The sequence below is a fragment of the Podarcis pityusensis genome (genome assembly GCF_964106645.2).
Source record: "Podarcis pityusensis genome assembly, chromosome: 8".
Classification (NCBI taxonomy): Eukaryota; Metazoa; Chordata; class Lepidosauria; order Squamata; family Lacertidae; genus Podarcis; species Podarcis pityusensis.
Window position 1 is genome coordinate 60,322,460 of NC_138033.1, and position 21,232 is coordinate 60,343,691.

The 21,232-nt window shown below is 40.6% G+C and overlaps 1 protein-coding gene across 3 annotated transcripts in view; it reads left to right on the forward strand.

Annotated features, from left to right (window-relative positions):
• ZNF536 (zinc finger protein 536) overlaps positions 1-21,232 on the forward strand; it is a 446,558-nt gene that overhangs the window by 253,329 nt on the left and 171,997 nt on the right. For all 3 annotated transcript variants that reach the window (XM_081015491.1, XM_081015490.1, XM_081015492.1), the window contains one exon: positions 18,685-18,837. In XM_081015491.1, the coding sequence (XP_080871617.1) occupies positions 18,685-18,837 (153 nt within the window). The remainder of the gene's footprint in view (positions 1-18,684; positions 18,838-21,232) is intronic.

Here is a 21,232-nt window from a genome sequence, read left to right on the forward strand (position 1 = left end):
CTCTGCTGATCTTAACACCAAAGGATGTCTGGAGGGAAGGAGGCTGTCTTTTAGGTATTTGGGACTCAAGTCGCTCAATTTTAATTATGATAATTGTATGAATTCACTAAGCATCCTAGGGCGTTAGGATTGGAAGATTCTCTAGCTGTCCCTAGATGGGACCTTAGTTCCATTCAGTTAGACTGAATCCTATACCCAGCCCTATATGTTGCTGTATCAAGGGAATGCACAGTTCAGTTATTCCAATGTTTGTTGCTAAAATGCTCATAGAAATCGTGTGTGTGTGTGTGTGTGTGCATACACACATGCGATTTTTCTCTTGAAGTGACTTTAAGGGAATTTAAAAAAGAAGAAGTGTGGTTTATCATAATGTCAGCCCAGTCCTGCAAATGCATATTAGCAACCACATGGCAAAGAGGGGTTTGTGGCATGGTGTAATTCAATGCTGAAAGCACATCACCTTAGACAGGGCCATTGTTTTTCATTAAAAGTGAAAAGGAGGTGCATGCTTGTACCCATTGTGTTGCTAGAAACTCAAATGGCCATGACAATGTCATTTTGAACGCCATCAGTTCTGATTTCAAGACTGTTGGGATATGATTATATTGTCTGCTTGCTATGGAGACTGTCCCTGTGTAAAACACATTCACGTGTTATGATTCTACAGCTATCCACGCGTGAGATCCCCTGCACAGCTAAGAGAAATGATGTGGTTCTTAGAATGGGTATACAACACTTACTTTGTTTTATTTAGCTGTCAATATATTTACATCCCATCCTTCTTTCCCAACCATTTTACCCTGTGGGTTAGAATAGGCTGAGAGACTGTGGCTGGCCTAAGGTAACCCAGTGAGCTTCATGGCTTGGTGGGGATTTGAAACCTGCTTTGCCAGGCCCTAGTCTGACACCCTAACCCTACACCACACTGGTTCATTTTGCTGCATGAGGCAAAGGAGAAGATGGCCCTCACTCCCTTTCCAGATAGACAGATAGACAGACAGATCCCGCCTTTTTTCCAAGGAGTTTAAGGTGCTGTACATGGTTCTCTCCCTGCCTATTTTATCCTCAGAAGAATCCTATGGGACAGGTTAGCCCAAGAGACTGTGGCTGGCTCAGCATCACCCAGAGATCTTCAAGGCTGAATGGGGTTTTGAACTGTTATCACTGAGATCTTACTCCCAACACTCAACACTCAAGACAACATTGGCTGAACGTTATAAGAAGAAATAACAGTTCAGCCATTGTCAGGGGTTCAGGAGCAGAGGCAAGGGCAAGGGAGGAAACAGAGAGCGAGGGGGAGGAGGCAGAAGAAAAGATGAGTGATGACGACGACCCGAGATCTCCGAGTCTTTCCAGTGAATCAGAAGATTCACAGAAAGGAGCACCAGTGGCCAGGGCAAGGGGGGAGCCTAGGGGGACACCCCAGGAAGATAGAGCCAGAGGGGACTCAGAGGGGAGCAGTTGGAAATCGGGACCAGCGTCACCGCCAGAGAGCAGGGAAGAGGAAGGGCGCCAGGGATCAAGCGCTGGCAGCTCACAACAGGGGGGAGGGCACGAGTCAGGAGTGGCCACACCTCCATCGGGGAGCGAAGAAACGGTCAGACGGAAGGTGGAAGGTTTGGCGCGTGCGCCAAGTTCAAATGCACAGGAAGGTGGCGCAGTAGGCAGCCCGGAAAGGGAGCCAGGTCCTAAAGCCCGGCGCAAGGAGACAGGAGGGTCCGGGGGGTCGGCGTCAGAAGAATCCCGGAAGGAAGAGACCCCGGGGGGCAGAGGGACCCAGAGAAGAACAGTCAGGCGGAAAAGGTGGAGCAGGGCTAGGATATTAAGTTGGTGTACAAGGGGCGGAGACTCAGACGGAGCTTCGCCGATCTAACCATGAGACGTAGAGTTGCACGCAGCAGATTGAGAATGGAAACTGTAACTCAATAAAGACTTTTATTTAATGATCGCTGGCTAGCGTGATCCTCTGTGAGCTAGGATCTGGAAGCAGCTCTGACAGCCATGATCACTTTCTTGTGTGACTGAATGAAATAAAAATCCATTTTTGAACTGTTGGGCAGAGATGCAATAAATACAGCAAACATATATGGTGTGTGAGGCAGCCACAGTGTTAATCAGCATGGTGGACACCAAAATTACTCTACACCACGCTATCCCTGAAACATAGGGAGGCACAGAAACTGTATACAACAATAGTATTGCGTTTAGAAATATTAAGCTTGTAGAATAATAGAGAGGAAACAATAACTTGCAAAAGGTAAATGCTACAAAATAAATCTTGTCAGGTAAATTGCCATTTTCAAATTACTTATACATTATTTATATTCACAACAAATCCTGGAAATACCTTCCTTATCCTCCTGTGTTTTGTCACATTGCCCCAAAGGTGTTACTATCCTGGTTTTCCTTTTGGCTACCTTCTGAATATGTTGCCTTCCTAACCTTCCTGGACGTGGCCTGCCTGACCTTTGTTTTAGTTCCTCTCTCCTGTAGCTGACCTTGATGACTGTCCTTGTGGACCTCAGGTCTTTTGGTTTGCTCTTTAATGTGTGACCTTCCTGACCTTGTAATGTTAAAAATAAATAAAACCACCCAGTGTGTTTCTTGAAAGCTTAGTATACCCTTACGTTTGCTACTGGAACAACAACATCATACATGTGTGATGGCCCCAACCCTTTGGAATTCCTACCTCTTGACAGACATTAGACAGGCACCGTCTCTGTTGCCTTTTCAGCAGTTTCTGAAGACCTTCCTCTTCCTCCAGGACTTCAAAAGAGAAACCTTTCCCAATCTGCACCAGAATTGTTTTTATTATTCCATTTCCTGTTGTTTGCCGCCCTGGACTCCTTTGGGAGGAAAGGAAGTATACCAGTCAATCAATCCTACAATAAGCAGAAGGGGATAATATATTAAGTATGATATGACACAGATTAGTGAAAAATGTTTTACAAATTGTACCACTTTAGGGTCATTTAGGACACCCCAATACATAACAGGGCTGGTTAAAATTTGAATCCAGAGTTTATGAGTCAGTGAAGGAATAATTTAACTATGGATACTATTAAACTCAAATGATAAGTCTTAATTCCAGTTACCTTCAGTGGAAGGGATGTTAAGTATCTTCCCAACTTTCCCATTAAAGTCAATGAGACTTTGTGGATGGCAATATGCCCCTGAATGCCAATTTCTGGGAATCACAAGTTGGGAGCGTTCTTCTGAGCTTGGATCTAACTTCTGAGATATCTACAGGCATCCAGTTGTCCACTGTGAGAGCAGCATGCTGGACTAGATGAGCCATTGGCCTGATTAAGCAGGATATTCTTGTGTTCTTAGGTACTTAACATCCCAAACTTTAGCTGGAAAGTGTCCTATATTAAGTAAAAGATCTGTTTTTTCTGCACCAGTTCTATAGGCTACCAGACGTCGGTACCAGACGTCAGCAGCTGTTATATAATACCGGAGGCCTGTAGGATCAAAACTGGAGCTAGAAAGTACATCCTAGGTTTGGCACTGCACTTTGAGCTCCTTTACACTTGAATCAATGCCAAGTTTCCCTCCATATCACATTTTTCCAATCCTAATTTTGGTTCTCCACATTTCCACATCAGTTTAGATATTTTTTAAAAAGAAAACATTATGAAAATTCATCAGGATTTTAGTGTATTTCCCCCCTAAAATTCACATTTCTTTAAAAATGAATTTGCCTTATATACAAATTTTTTGCAGAGCTATTTCCATAAATGTAATGCATTTATCTATATTATTTTTTACTAATACATGCATCATTATGCACATTTTACCCTAGTACATGTGTTTTTGTACACTTTACTTGGCTGGAGAATTAGCTTGTGAAATTCAGAGAGTGCAAATTTCTTGTATTGTTCCAGAAAGTGTGAACTAGGTAGGTTCACCAGTAAATTGAATTTCTTTCTTGCTCATCCGCTTGTTTCCCTTGGTAGTCAGAGTTGGCTTTTGCCTTCAGATTGCCAGTTCTGTCAAGGGTGGATGTAGAATAAGGTTCCATAGAAAGAGAAACACATGCCCTCTGCTATACACCCAGGTGCCTGGCTAAGCCAGCAAGATGGATGGAGTACCCAATCCTTTGTACCTGTGTGTATCTGTCAATAAATATATACTGGTGTGTGCGCGCCTGAGTGTGTGTGTGCATGTGCGCAGGCTGAGATAAAAGCTACTGTTTTAGTGGCTGGATACACTAGAAGTATATGCAATTAGGCTGACTGACAAACATCAGCATACATTATTAGATTTAAAATTCACTCCTATAATTGCTGCAGGAAATTGACTGTATCTGCAAAGCAGTCCTTGTGATACTTTGAAAATAGCATGTTTTATGTTTTCATTTGTTGCTCATAAAATGGTGTAGATCTACTTGGGGTGGGGGGATATAAATCCCAATGCTATCGAGGCCTCTTATTTCCTCATCTTCATACCTATGTGCCCAAATTAGCAAAAAAATAAAAATAAAATAAAATACTCCGGTGTGAATCTAATTCATTTGTTCCTGCCAACAGAGACGGCTGAATTCTTGCAAAATTCAAATTTCTAGTCAAATTATGTTGTTTAGCCTCTCATGAATGATCTTCCTCCAGCTCTTGTTAAGTCTATTTAATTCCAGTGAAAATGCTCCAAGAGAGTGGAATCAAGTCAAGCATCAAAGCTGCCACCCATATTAGAACCAGGCCAAAATGTAGCTAAAAAGTTAGGTTTTCTTATAATTTTCTTTTTTTCCAAGCTCCCTTTGAGATGCGGAATAACTGCTGAGAATATTCAGCAGCATCCTCCCCAATTTTACTATCTGTGAATATGGTCAAATTGTGGGTGCAGTTGTGGATCCATCTAATACATGTTAATATTGTTGTAAGAAACATGGATTCCAGCCCTCCTCTTTTAGCCCATTGTTTCTTTCACTCTTTGTTGTAAGCTAACAGTATAGCCAAGGAGAAATTTCCCCAGAAGACAATTTTCTGGGAATTTTCTTCCTCGCCCCCAAGTATTGGAGAATTTCTTTTAAATTCACCTACTACAAATAGAGTGGAAAATTTGTGGCAGCTATTTTGACTCAGCCATATCATATCTTGATGAAGATGTGTTATTCCTATCAATACTATTCATATTGTATCATCTTGTATGCACTTACAAATTCGCTGTAGCTTCTTAAAGTGGGAGGTGTATCAGGTCTTATTTTAAGTAATTGTTCTTCTGCAAGTCTGAGCATCCTGTATGTGACATTGCTCAATCCAAATGGTAATTAACCAGAAATGAGACTTTGGGGTCTGGGGGATAGTTGGATGAACTATTTCCTTCACATAGCTACAATTCCCAGAGTTCCCTGGAAAGAGGGATTGATTGCTAAGCCACTCTGCGAACTATAGCTCTGTGAGGAAAATAGGGGTCTCCTAACAACTTTCATCTCCCTCAACAAGCTACAGTAACCAGGATTCTTTAGGGGAAGGCATGACTGTTTAAAGTGACATGACACCGCTTTAAATGTATAGTGCGGATAGGGCCCAAGGTTAGAACCAGCTATTTGTTCGCAGAATCCTTGTATGTTGTTATGGTACTTGATGTGAATGGCATATTCCTCTCCCTTGTGAATCTCCCTTTTGTTTTGTTTTTTTGAGATTAATCAGCAGCAGACATGCATCCCGGTAGTAGGACATCAAGGACTTAATTAAAGAGGGACTTCTGTAAGGCAACTCTTCCAAATTTGGTATCTGATCTAGCCTTGGCATCAAGAGAACAATGCTGGGTGAAAAATAAGAAGTAGTATTTATGAAGCTCCATGGTAGCCACTCTGCAAATGACAGTGATGTGAATATGTCACAGATAAGCTGCAGAAGCTGCTATAACCCTAGTGGTATGGGCTTTAAAGCCATCTGGTACCCAAACACCTGCTTTCAAATAACACTTCAGAGTACAAAAGATGATCCGTTTGGACAGCTTCTGCACTGAGAGAGATCCCCCCACTGGAATTTTCTCCAAATGAAATAAACAATCTGGATGAAGTACGGGAAGGACTAGCCTTATCTAGGCAATAATCAAGCTGCTTCTTCACATTCAACCTGTTGATCAAAACCATCCCAAGTGAATCTGAAATTTGGAGAAGGGAGCCTGGCAAGATACCAAGCTGACTCTCATGGAAATTAGAAAGTTTCTTTCCAGAAGAACTTTGGTTGCTGCAGACAAAATTGTAACCCTTTATTTTATTTTTTCTTCCCGAATAAATGAGCATAGGGGGTTAATTAGGAGGCTTGAAGTTCACTTGCCACTTGTCAGGAAGCTGCATGAGTTTATTGACAACCAGACTTAAATTCCAAAGCACTGTTGCAGCAGCAGCCAAATCCTCTGTTCGGTGATTATAAATGGACATCCTCAGAAAGGTGATAGCTATTCAGTCACACTTTCCAAGAAAGCTAAATTGAGTCAGAATTAATTACGGTCATATGCCTTTTTATCTGACTCAATATCTTGAATAATAACTTTGACTTCCATAAAACTTCCGTTTAAAAAACTGCATCCATTCTGCCTATTGATTGGTAACAAAGGGCACCATTCAACTATGTTTTACTGAGAGTACACTCGTTAAAATTAATAAACATTACTTAGTTAGGGGCATTCATTTCAATGCATCTACTTTCAGTAAAATGTAGTTGAACATCATCCAAAGTTCCATAAAGAAAGTTCAGAAATTCACCAGGGATCCCAAGATCCCTATATTTGAATTATCTACAAGGCTTTTACATTAGGAAACATAGCTGTCTTACTAGGACTCAAGAACAAGATTCCAGCATTTCTAACCTGCTCTTTATTTTGGGATATTCTGGAAATGCATAATAATGAAGTGATGGATATCATCATCATTATATAACAAGTTTTTGTGGCTAGAATCATTCTCTGATAGGAAAGCAGAAACAACCAAACATGGTGCTTTCATCAGAATTTGTTTGTGTCATCAGAATTTGCTTGTGTCAATCCCTGACATCTTTTTAATATGCTAGTGTCAATTTGTAGACACTGATTTTTAAATATTACAGCCCCCATTTGAAGGCTGCTGAAAAGTGCTTCTGCATGGTAGTGCAGGAGACATAATATTTGAAAGCCACTTCTCTGAATGCGTAAGTCAGGGTTTCAAAGTTTTAATCAGCTCTGAGTGCCATGGGTCTTGTGAATTATATGGAAATTTGGAATGTGGGGTGAGGACACGTTCTAGGAACATGAGGCAGAGTAGCAATAGAGGAGACAGTTGATTTAGACCCTGCCTAATTTGTACTTTCAGAAACAATACAGGAAACAGAACACAGCCATCATTTAACAGTTGTGCTTCTCTGAATTTTGCAGTGCAGTTCTCCACCCAAGTAATCTGTATGGAAATGCATAAAGTGTGCATTTCCAAGTGAAAATAACATATACAAATGGATTATATTGGAGGGAAACTGCTTTGCAAAAATGTGTGTGCGAGGCAAAATTGCATATCATCATCAGTGTAGGAGGAGGAATTCGTATGAAAGTGCTGATGAATTTTCACGAGAACTTTAAAAAACAAACCTAACTGATGTGCAAATGTGGAGAACCGAACTTAATATTAGAATGATGAGAAATCAAAATGGACAGATTCACCATCTCTAGACAGGTAAGGGTGGCCCAGGGGTCTTTTGTGTCAGGTGTAGGGTCTCCATACCCTTCCCTCTTTTTCTCAGATTAATTTTATACAGACTTTGCTTTCAGAGCAGTTGGTAAATTGCAAAGCGAAGTGCCAGTGAGTCCCAGAAAGAGAGAGAAGTCATATTAGTTCTTGGACAAAGGTGTGTGTGTGTGTGTGCGTGCGCATGCACACAACAGCAGTAGTTGTTGCAACAGATTGCAGGTGTGACACAGGGCACAATCCAGAAAACTCTATTGGCACCTCATAGTTCAGAGAAAGTCCTGAAAGCAAGAGTCAGAATTTGTTAGTCTGTTTCCCTCTGAAGTCAGCCCAATTTTCAAATCTGCAAATTACCGTATTTTTCTGTCTATAAGATGTCCCCATGTATAAGACTCCCCCATTTTTGGGGACTCAATTTTAAGAAAATGAGGGGAGATGACCCAAAGTTGTTGAGCTGCTCCCTCCACAAAGCTGTGGGCAGGAAACACTCCCTAGATTGTTTCCTTCACACAGCGGCATGGGGGAAATTGCGCTCCCACCAACCGGCTGGCTGGCGGGTGCGCCGCTCCCCCCCCCATGCCACTATCCATGTATTGGACGATCCCAGTTTTTTGACACGATTTTTGAGTCAAAAAACCTTGTCTAATACATGGAAAAATACAGTATCATATGCAAATTTTATGCAAATTTGTGCCATGAGTCTATGACCCAAGTTGTTTAAGTACTCAGAAATGGCCCGGACATGTAATAGCCTGTACTTTCTCCCACTTTGTCTCAAGACCAGTACTCTGGTTTCCTTGAAATATATTGGGGGGGGGATCAATTAGACCTTACTTGAGGCTCTTTCCCACCATGTAGAGTTAAGCCTATCAATGAGTGGTTAGAGGGTAGGACAAGTTTGTTTTTCTTTTACTTTCCTTCCTTCCATTTATGTCTTGTTAAGCAAAGTATTGTTGACTGACATTATTTATACAAACTGGTTGCCTTGTGTTAATTAATAAGACTTCATGCTTTTTGTACAGTGCATATATTTCATTCTTTAAATAAAACTAAACCACTACCAAAAACTAGTGCAATGTAATTGCTGATCATGTATCTCTTTGTTCTAGACACTTTTATAAAAGAGTATGTATTATGTATGATGTGACCTTCAAATGTCATGGATGTGTTGTGCAATAAACTGTCAATATTTGTGGTTATAAGGTACTAGATGACTTTTACAATAATTGGAACAGCTATATTAAAAGCTCCGATCACTCAGCTGGTTAAAGAGAAAGACACAGGCCAGTGTTCATGAGGGACTTTCCTTCTGCCAAACTGTTAAATGGATAGTATTGTAAGGTGTTTAAGGAGGCTTTTGTTTGTTTGCTTTAAAAAGAATACAGCAATTTCAGCAGGGCTAGGAACAATAATTTTCGTTTCAGCAGGCACAATTTTCAGAACATGGTTTGTTCCTTAAGGGACCATGATTGCGCCAACACCATGCATTTACACACATTTCAAGACACCCCCTCCCCCCAAAAAATATTAATCCTGGGAACTGTAGCTTCTTGAAGGTGCTGGGAATTGTAGCTCTTTACCACTTAAAGAGCTCAGTTCCCAGTGTTCTTTAGGAGCTGAAATGTGTTTTAAATGTGTGGTGTATACACAGCCAAAGCTTTGTTTTTCTTTTTTGAATAAAAAAGTTACAAATGATTTTTTGCACTTTGTTGCACACCTTAAAGCAAAATGAATTGGAGAATGGGAGAGGAAGGGTGGCATCTGGTTTCTGAATTATAATAATGTTTGGATTTTCACATACTTAAAAGAAATTGGGAGGGGCATGGGTTATCATTTGCCTTTACATCCTCCCCACCCCCTATCCTGCACAAACCCTTCCATGATGAAAAGGAGCACAACTTCAAGTGAAGCCAGCTTACACTTTTCATTTGGTGATACTTTCAGATCACTATGCAGCAGAATCCAGTGTTTACAGTTCAGTCAAAGGAGCAAAGGCAAGTTACGTTAAGGGTCAATTGTGTATTCCAGACTTTTGGGAGACTAAATTTTGAAAAGTCACCTGAAACTGCTTGGCAACTTGACCATGAAACAAGCCAACAGATTACAATTTATAATACATGTTGTCCACTTTTACTCCCTTAACCTCAATTCTGTCAGTTGCACAGTGGCTCATAGGATCTGACTAGAAGATCCAAGCCCAAAATGTTGCTGTAGAAGCAGCAAGTAGCTGTTGGTACTGTTTAAGCTACCTTACTAACACATCAAATTGATGCATCAGGTCTTTTTAGCCATCCCACTCCTGGAGTTTGTTCAACACAAGAGGATATCTCTTGCAAATCTCATACAATCGATACTATTCTGGGCCATTCAGGTTACCGTACTTTCCAATTCTCAGTCTTCTGACTAAGACAGGCATAGGCAAACTTGGCCCTCCAAATGTTTTGGGACTACAACTACCATCATCCCTAGCTAACAGGACCAGTGGCCAGGGATAATGGGAGTTGTAGTCCCAAAACATCTGGAGGGCTGAGTTTGCCTATGCTTGGACTAAGACATAGTACAGCACCTGAAATTTGCAAAGAAGTGCTTCAGATCTCGCAAATTACCCAAGAGAATAATGAAAAAGACTTTTTAGGCCTTTTCAGCTGCTTTCCGCCACACATTTGTGTGTGTGGGTGGATGATTTAGTGTGCTATTCCCAATAGTTGTGTGTATATCGTTTCCACACTATTCCAGATCATGTGGAAGCCTGTGGGTGTACACAGAAGCTCCCAATAACAAAGGGCTTGGCATCGGGGCAGAGCCATGAGATGTGGTCCCACTTCCCCATGCACACACTAGTTTGTGGATGAGACCTTTTGAATAGGACTCTGCTGAGTTACAGTACTGTTGCTTTAAACTGCTTTCATTAAACAAAAATGTATTGGTGTCTGTGTGTAGATAGGAGACTTTTTCATGCTGATTTCTACCTGGTACATAAGGTTGGCATCAGCTTGGAAATATATTTGCAAGGCTTGTTGCATTAGAGTAGGACCTTTATGCATAAAGGCCAGCAGTGCAGTGAATTAGGAGGCATGGAGTATGAAAAACCCTGCCTCGTTGAGTATTTGCTATACCAGTAAATATATAACTGCATCCTTCATTCAGCAAGTCTTGCTTTCCCAGTTACTGATAAATTGTTTAGAATGTTTCCAACTTCCTTTTCCTCATGCATGAGAAAACTCTTAGCTCACTTGCAGCCCGAGAGTATCGACTATGATTATTTGAGGCTTCTATGTTGCTGCTGCTGCTCTGGGCTTCCATGAGTAGTTTTTTTCTATATAGAAAGTCCCATGCATCCCCTTCCTTAAATCTGATGTGTTTTCAAAGCTAGTATATCTGACACACTCACTCAGAATGCACTTCTCTGAAAAGCAATGCAGTCTGGATCTTTTGTTTGCCTGTGCCATTCAAGTGACTAACAGGAAAATATGAAGTCTATATTTTTCACTTACCAAAAGAGCATTTTCGTATAATCTTCATTTCTAATTACACAAACAGGACAGAGCTATTTTCTCCTCATTGGCAGGGCTCTGTTCCAAATCGACTCTAAAATAGCTCTTTGTTTCAACAAATTCTTTGCCGATCCATATTAATGCTTAACAGTGTAGCATGACCATACATGGTCACTTTAAAAAAGCACCCTAAATCCTTTGATAAAATAACAAAGGCAGCAAGTTGTTAAAAGGCCCAAAATGCTTGTGTCTTTTTCAGAATATTTAATATAAGGTCGCTTGTTAAGTACCAAAAGCATTAGTTATGAGTAACTCTGACTTAAAAAAATGGAGGCGATGAAACATTTTTCGATTTCAAACAGCAGCTAAAAGCACATTTTTTTTTGCTGTTCAATACATCCAACCAGTGTTATATGATTTTTCAAGGTTGTGTATTATCATTATAACTAAGGCTGTGTACACGTTCTCATTCACTCTTGCTCCAGTGCGCTCCCAACACTGGTGTTTGAAGCCATGTACACATGAGGTTAGCCACAATCCATAGATAGATTGTAGTTTTTTGAGAAATACTGCTGCATGATGCGTTTCCCCTAAAACCAGCTTCCATACAATCTGAAAATGTAAGGTGTGCACGTTTGAGACATCCATTGTGCATGCCCAGATGACAGCTTCATTGAGTAAGGGTTTTGGGGGGTTGTAGGCCCAGGCAATTCACATCAGGTGAAGACATTCTGCTCCTTCTGTGGTGTTTACAACAACATAAAAAACACTACTTAAAATACATAGGGGGTGGGCAGAATGACCTCACTGCATTATAAACTACTAATTTGTACGTAATCTAATTTGTACTTTCCACACTGGTCCTGAAAGACCTACATTGGCTTCCAGTACGTTTCCGAGCACAATTCAAAGTGTTGGTGCTGACCTTTAAAACCCTAAACATCCTCGGCCCAGTATACCTAAAGGAGCGTCTCCACCCCCATTGTTCAGCCCAGACACTGAGGTCCAGTGCCGAGGGCCTTCTGGCGGTTCCCTCTTTGCAAAAAGTGAGGTTACAGGGAACAAGGCATTCTCAGTAGTACTCTTCTTGGTAGTAGCGCCCACCCTGTGGAACACCCTCCCATCAGATGTCAAAGAAATAAACAACTATCTGACATTTAGAAGACATCTGAAGGCAGCCCTGTTTAGGGAAGTTTTTAATGACTGATGTTTTCATGTCTTTTAATCTTCCCCAGAGTGGCTGGGGAAACCCGGCCAGATGGGCGGGGTATAAATAAATTATTATTATTATTAAACTGATAGTTTTCAATATCCAGTTGTGGCAGGAGTCCCATTCTTAGTGTAGCAGGATTCCTGAATCCAACAAGTATCTTGTGTTTGCAAAAGATGTTGCACAATCCCTAGCACAACTGCTGACCGTTCATGCATTCCTGCTTATGCAGCAATGTCAGGATTCAAGCATCTTGCACAAAACTGTGTTGGATCTCACCCAGTGTCTATCCCTTAGAACTTATATCTTTCATAATTTTGTGAATAATGTTTATGTACCACCAAATATAATAGTGAAAATAACAAAATTATGACTCCTTAGATTTTTCAAGATCTGACATTTCATAATAACTTTATCTCTTTCGCATGTTACTGAAAGTGGCTAATGAGGAAGAACCTTCACTTCTTACGAATCCATTATTTGCTGTGAAGCAATTTTTTCTTTATGCCCACAAGGTTTATGTGTGGCTCATCCTTTGCAAGTCAAAAGAAGGAAAAGAGTGAATGAGTCACTCATACTTCCTCTTTCATCACTACCTGCAGCTTGCAGACGAGCCTAATCAATATTTCTAAAGTTGAAACGGCTATATAATTCTTCATTTCTACCTGGAAAAGACTTTTGGAAACACATTTCATTATAATTTTGATCTCAAAAACATAGTAGAAGGAAATGAACTTGGATATTCCACACTCAATGCCAACTTCTATCAATTATCCCTTGAGGGTCCTCAAAATCTCAAATCCCACAGGTCTTTGACCCACAAACATGGTTTTTCTACTGTGTATGTTTGTGCATGAACATTCCTAAGCTGTTGCAATCATACTCCCATAGAGCTTAATGTACTCCTACTAGCCTACAGCCTGCTCCTTATAATGCCCACTGTACAAATATTACTTGGCTCCTTATATTGCCCCAGCTGCCTGTAATCCAGATCTGTCACTGAGTCTTGTGATGAGGGAACAACCAAAATATCTTGAGCTGTGGGAAATGCCGAAGAAGCATAATGAGAGTCTTCTACCTCAATGCAGGGACATCCCCACACAATACCACATTAGGGGCCCAATTTAGTATAATTATGAATTCAGTTCAAGTATAGTACAGTCTAATCTTGGGACATCTGCTCAATTCTATTTGCTTCCTGTGTTATGACTATAGTTGCAAGATCACTGAAGAATTTCATTTGTTTGCTTTTGTGTGCTTGATTTACATTTTGACTGTGGGGCTCTTCCCCTTTATTCCTTACCTTGTTTGAGGGCAGGGAGTGTTTAACAAACTAATCAATATAGTCTTTTCTCTAGTGCCCATTACATCAGGCCTGCCCAACTTGTGATCAACCAAGCCAAATACGGCTCACCAGTTCTGTGTGGTGAATTGACTTGCAAAATAATAATAATTTGGGGGGGGGGGGGTGCTACCAAGACAATTGTCTCTATTCAGTTTCATTGCTTGCAGATCATGCCGGTCTACCCTATATGACAAAACCAGGAAATAATGATTTAACATTTCAAAGAGTTGATGTTTAGAAGATCAAACGAACATTTCACATATCCCTGTCCTGCACTGATGCTGCAGTAAGTTCTTTCGATGCATTCAAGGAAGCTCCTGGAAGCAGTGGCGGAGCTTCATGCTCTGGCACTGGGGGGTGGAGAGCAGGCGGGGCCGGGCTGGCGTGCAACCCAGGGGCTTGGCGCTCCACCCGTAGGGGCGTGGTGTGCCACCCATGGGGTGAATGGTGCCCAGCGTGGGTGGGGGGCAGCCATGATTGCACCCCACCAGGATCGCGCTGCCAGGGGCAGTGCACTCCCCCCGCACGCCTCTTCCTCTGCCAGTGCCTAGAAGGAATGGAAAGGCCTTGAGACACCTCAGTTGCTAATCTAATACTAGTTGCTTTGTATGTTTCTGTTTGTATTATTGCCTGTTCATATTTTAAACATATTTTACACAGGCTTTAAACACCCCTGTGCTTGGATGGGGATATCCAAACACATGGATATTTCTTGGAATAGCTCGCACTGTGTTAGTAAGGGTATTTAAAATTGCTGCCTGAATTACTTAAATAAGAGTGCAATCCTATACCTGCTTATTCAGAAATATGTCCCGCTTTGTTCAATGGGGGCTTACTTCCTTGTAGCTGTGTTTAGAATTGCAACACAAATCATCAACATCAACATCTTTATCATCTGATTTGTATGCCACCTTTCTGTACATAGAGCCATGCTCAAAGCAGCTTACAACATAAATTGATTTACATAATTACAAAAGTAGTCATAAACAATAAATGATGCACATTATAAATAAATTGAATATTGGGAGTGAAAGTACTGAGTTCTGTGGAAAGAGAATGATGAAAAGTTTCAAACCTGTAGTATTCATTGACCATGTAGAGCTATTCATTCAGGTATCTGCAACTTCCAGCAATTTAGAGAAGGGGGTGTATTTATGTGAAAGAGAGACAGAGAGACAGGCCAAAAGAAAGCCCTCAACACAGCTTTAAAACCTCATGAATGTGCTCTCTGTGGGGAAAAAAAGTCCTTATAGGTATGGCCCCACTGGAGGAGCTATCTACTGTATGTCTACTTAAATCTAAAGGACAACTCTTCAGACCACCCACATGTTGCGCTGCCTTGTTGTTTTCAGTTTGCTTTTTCGGAGGGATTAGTTTTAAACTCCACAGCCTTCTAGCTTCACCAAAAGAAGAAGAAGAAGAGGGGAGGGGGAGAATCAGTTTTGTGTAAAGTGAAAATTAGTCTCTTAAATCTGCAAAGCGAGCTGTTTATCTTACAAATTTATTCTTTTTTTTATTGGGCCACACATACCCTAGATAGAAAGATAAAAGAGAAATGTCTAACAAGCTGTCATTAAGAATGACATCTACCAAAACATAACTAGTACTTTTATTCTGTAAATTCATCATGAGTGGCTTGTTAGCTTTAGCTATCTGTTGATATGGGGTGTCTGCCTTTTTTGCACACTGTTTATCACAGTCAATATATATATAAAATTGCCTTCACACAGGCAAAATTTTGCACCACATATATGCTTCCTATATCCCATTTTTGCATCTCAGTGTAATTTTCTCTCTTGAATTCCATATGCAATACTGTGTAAATACTGTGACAATTAGAAGTCCTTGAGGAATTGAGAAATATAAAATAGCCTCTCTCCATGTCTGCTTGAAAGACCACATAGATTCTGCATTATGTTACTCTTAAATCCTGTGAATAATTAAAAATGTCTGTTGCTAGCTTTCTAACATATACTTTGTGTTATAACTGGCTAGCATTTCAAGCAGAACACTCAGAGAATCTTAATCAGCCATATATTTATTTTATTAACTTGTTCACTTTTATCTTAAAAAACAAACCTAAACTTATTCTTGTTCAGCAAAAGTTCATGACTATCTGTGATTCCTTCAGTAGGTGTTTTAATCACATGACATAACTGGAAAGGCATTTGTTTTCATTTTCATTTGTTATTTAAGAAACCTATCCATTAAGTCCACATAAGTATCCCTTTGCTGTATTTCTTGTTACTAATTCTCTCTCTCTCTCTGGTTCAAGGCAGAGGTTCTACTCCCCACCCCCACCCCCTTCATGCCTTGACTCATTCCTGTCGTTTGGTGTCACTCTAAATACATCTCCAGTTAGGGATTCAGTTCACATTTAATGGGGAGCCCACCTAATTCACACTTTCTGATACAATATGTGAAATGCAATACAGCTGTCCTTCGAAACGTGCACTTCTCTGAATTTTGCAATGCAGTTCTCCAGCAAAGTGATTTGTGCAAAAATGCATGGACTAGGGTCAAGTACGCATATTAATGCACAAATTAGTGCAAACAGCACACACAAATGCTTTATTTGAGGGGAAGTTGCTTTGCAGATATGTGTATATAGTAGGAGAGATTCGCACTAAAATGCTGATGAATTTTCATAAGGATTTCAAAAAGAATGCAAATAATTATAGCAACCATTCTTCCCCTGGTGCTGTACTGAGGACCCAGAAAGGCAGAGCTGGGAGAGACTAACTCTTCCAAGCTCTCTTGACCCAGGTCTCAGGGATGCAAAGCAAGTTGGCCTCCTCACCTATGATTAAATCATAGATAATCTATTTTGACTCAACCTGGAATTCGGGAACAGACCTGTGGACAAACTGGTTAAGCCTACAAGGAACCTTTCAGAAAACAAAACCCAGAAGAGTGAAAAGGCACATAATGTCTAACTGTTCTATTCTTCAACCCACCTCAAAAAAAGAAGAAGCAAAAAACAACCTCCCTCATCCCACCTCTTCCTGGGTAATAGGGTCACTCCATTCTTTTCTAGGCTATTTGATGAATTTCCTATTGCTAACATTGCCAATGAAAAATGATGCAGCAGAAAGCCTTCACAGTCCTAGCTGAAAACAAACACAAAAGAAAACTTTGCATATCCACAACTAAAATATTTTAAAAACCCCACCTGCAGCCAAAGCACGCTGCTCTCACCCCCTTCTCTTCTTCAGGGACTGTCACATATTCCTCTTGATTATTTCTGAACACAGAGGTGAGAAATCACCACCAGCACACCAGGGCTTTCAGAAGAAAAGACACTTCTTAGCGTTCTCCTTTCCCATTTTCAGAATGAGATGAATTAATTCAGACACAGCTGAAAATTCAGTGAAAAGAACTAGAGGGAAAGTGCCCCCAACTCTGTGTGGGGTATCTATCTCTGGAGGCCTAGGGAAAATCCATTTGGTATCTTCCCATTGCCACAGTGAGGTTTTTATTCAGGCTTAAGTGTCCAGGTAAATTACCATGGACATTCTCTGGTATTATGAAGACAGCTCCCGTCATAGAAGGTGAGCTGGATCATTGATCCAACCAGCTCCGTACTGTCTACTCTATGGATGAGTAACCTGTGGTTGTCCTTACATTGTTGGATGCCATTAGCTCAGCCAATGCCCTTAGCTCAGCCAATGGTCAGGAATGATGGGAGTTGTAGTCCAGCAACATCTGGGGGACCAGAAGACTAGCCACCACTGGCCTACACTGACTGCCAGCCAGCTTCCAAGTTTTGAGGCCAGAATCTTTACCAACCACCATGGAGATCATGGTGGTTCAGCCAAGGACTTCTGCATGCAAGTGGCTTGGCCACTGAGCTGTATTCAATAGTCTACGGTATTACCTGCTTTTGGTTTCCTTTTCATGCTCCTTTCAGCTTCAGCAAGTCTCAGGCCTTGATCATTTAATTTTCTGAAGTCTTATGTTCATGTCGGACCAGGACCTGGGAGATCTGGGTTCAAACCCCTACTCGGCCATAAAGCTCATTGAATGGCCTTGGGCCAGTCACTGCCTCTCAGCCTAACCTACTTCACAGGGTTGTTTGGGGGATTAAATGAGATGGGTGGAGCCATGTACAGCACCTTTAGCTCCTTGGAGAAAAAGGTGGCATATAAATGCAATACATAAATAAAATATTGGGAAATCAACTGCTTTGGACTGGACAAAATTCTCACATTCGCAACCCAGGAATCATCTGCCCCCACCTGTGCGATATAATAGTGACAGCATTCTCATAGAGAGCTATAGCTTGCTATGGTCTGTGGGCAGCCGCAAGTGTAATTTCAAACAATTAGAACAAACATTGGGTGCAATTATTTCTTGAGTACCTTTAAGTCTCCTTGATTTTACCGTGAGAGATTTTACGCTTGTGCTTACTCACTCTCTCTCTTTTTAAAAAAACAACACAATCCTTTTTAATGAATTATGAACGTAGAATTCCTCCATCTCCTTGACATTCTATCTATTATCATTAGTAGTAGTAATAATTATAATAGTCTTCTCAGCACTGAAAACTTTCAACAGGGACTTCTATTTTGTTCTGTATATCTTTGCATATTGATTAACAATGAACTAAATTCAATGCAGCAAAAAAAGGAATCTTTAAAAAACAAAACTTTTTTTTAGGATGAGAAAGTACTTAATAGGAATGAAGCAAAAGAAGAAATCAAACCAGCTGCTGACACAGCTGTTTCTTTTCTTGTCTAATTCAGTTCAGTATAAAGGTACCATATGCTGCTTAAAACGACGATGGGGAAGATGAAATAATTTAAGAGAATAACAAGAAAATACATGAATTGTCAGCATTCTGTCAGATTTAAAGAATGAAACAGACAGGTGTAGTATTGACATGTTTAGCTTTGTGTTGTGTTAGCAGTTTGAGTGAGAACAACTCCTTGACATGTGCTGAAATGATGTGAGAACACTCTCTATATTTCAGATATCGGTGATGAAGCTGGGAGATCTGCCGGAGTCCAGCAACCAGCTTTGCTGAGAGACAGGAGCCTTGGGTCTGCTATGAAAGACTGCCCTTACTGTGGGAAAACTTTCAGGACATCGCACCACTTAAAAGTTCACTTGAGGATACATACAGGTGAGATCTCCCTGTAGCATAGCGGATGTTTTATAGGGGAGAAACTAATGCACATATGGTGTTGTATTGATGTGTGGTTGCTATGAAACTGAACTGTGAACCGAGAAATCCCCAGTTCAGTTCTCACCTGCCATGTATTCAGCACAAGCAAGAACCCAGAATGTCACCAACACCCCTGGCATTCTGGGAGTGACAGTATGGATCTACCTTTGAATTGTTAGGATTGTCAATACAAAGGTGTGAAGCACTCTGCATTTTTTAAAGCCAAAGCTGAGCCAAATCTTCAGGAGTTTAGATTTTCACCCTGAGCTTCCCGTGCTCAGAAAAGGATAGTCTTGTGTTGAACAGTTAAGAATAGCACATGTGTTTCTTTGTTCATTTCCTGGGCCCTAATCAGAGCACAGACTTGTGCAAAGGTGCCCAAAGGCTGTTTTTTACAAAATAGTTTTTGCTCCAGGAAACTCTGTAGCCGTGAGCTATCCCACAGGGCACAGCTCAGGGAAGCTCCTAGCGAATTAGCTCAGAGACTGCGCAGTTCCCTGGAATCTCCAAGCCAGCTTTTCACATACTTCCTTCTAGTGTCAAAGACTTGGATGGGAAACGGGCAAATTTTTGTAACATATTACTGCAACATTAACGAAAACAAAAATGAAATTAAAAAGGTGGTTTTGTCTCAGCTCTAGAAATGCTATACAAAGTGTTTACCATGAATAAAAGAGTGCCTAGTTTGGACTTTCTTAATAAACACACAAACCATATTTATTTTATTTATAAAACTTCTATACTGCTATTCTGTTTGGAAAATATACAGAGCAGTGTGCAATAATAGCAAAAATGTTTACATTTGAGAACACACACATGCAAGGCATTAAATGTGTAAGGCAAAAATACTCAAGGCAAGAAAAATCACCAAGGAATAGCTCCAAGGCATTCAAAACTGATGGTTGCCTATTCGCAAAGAAAAGTAGTCTAGTGCACTTTGCCATGTTTTCCACAATTTTCAGAGTTCCTTGTCTGGGTATGATGTGCAGTCGCCCACAACCATATTAGGGCACCTGTTTTCTAGGTAAAAAAGAAGTGCTTTTAATATGATGATTTCAGGGCTGCCTCAGCCCTAACTTTATGGGTGTCAGAATTACAGCAGCATATCCCAGTTCCATAGCACTCCGGTGTTATTAGTTAATAAGCACCCAGAAAACACAAGGAAACACTTAACAAACTGCCAAGAAGATTATTATTTATTACATTTGTCAGTGACTTTATACAAGGAGAAATTCTCAAAGCCGTTTGTTAAGTTAAAATGCAAACAAATAAAAGCAATTTAAAACCAGAAAAATATATAGTATGTAACAAAATGAACCATAAAAAATACACAGAACTCTCCTCTAGTAACCTATTGATAAGGACAAGTCCTACCCACTCCACTAGAAGTCAATCACTACCGTATGAGGCAACTTAATTACCAAAGACCTGATTAAGCAAATCAGCCTTAGCTTGGTGCTGAAAGACTGATAAGCATGGTGCTAGGCATGGAAAGACCATTCCACAGATTGGATGGTGGGGGAACCATTGAAAATGTGTAGCCACCCTCCGCATTTCAATCTGGATAGAAGGGGAAGTACCTCTGATGAGGACTACAGGGTCCAGGCTGGTCCAGATGGACAAAAATCTGTCCTTGAGGTATTGCAGACCTGAGCATTATAGGGTTTTAAAGGTTGAAATAAGCACTTTGAATTATCCCTAAAAACTTGTCCCTGGAAACTTTCTCTCCTTCTCATGTCTCAGGATGCTGAGAAAAAGCTATTGGTAGAAACTGAGACAGGATTTCTTTTTTCCAGTGGTTCATTGCACCACACAGTGACACAGTTACTTCCTACAGCACTGTCACATCAGCACAAAAAGTGGTGGGGCCTGCATAGGAAGTAAGCAGGTCTAACCACATGGGGGTTTTTCATGTAGGAAACCATGACTGGAGCAGCTCCCATGCTGTGAGTATCATAACAAATAAATAAGGCCTCCATGTTGATACTTTGGAAAAGCTTGCATAGCAAGAAAATCAGCAATCATTTATTTAAATGCTCAAAGTACTGCCCACCTCTGTAGCTTCTCTAACAGTGTAACAAATTTGTAGACAGCTTGGCGTTGGAAGTATGGCGATGAGCTGAAACATATAATGCAAAATAAATCCCAAAGCATTTATTGGAGATACACTAGTATAGTTGAAAAATACATGTGTGAAATATATGACAGACATGTGTTTAGGTGTATGAGTTATTTGATGTGATATAGATGTCTGAGGTCAGAACATGAAATTGATTGGCAGTTGATGCAGAGCAGCCAGTGATGCTGAAGGCTTGCAAGCTGTTAAACAATAAATCTTAATCAGAAAGGACAG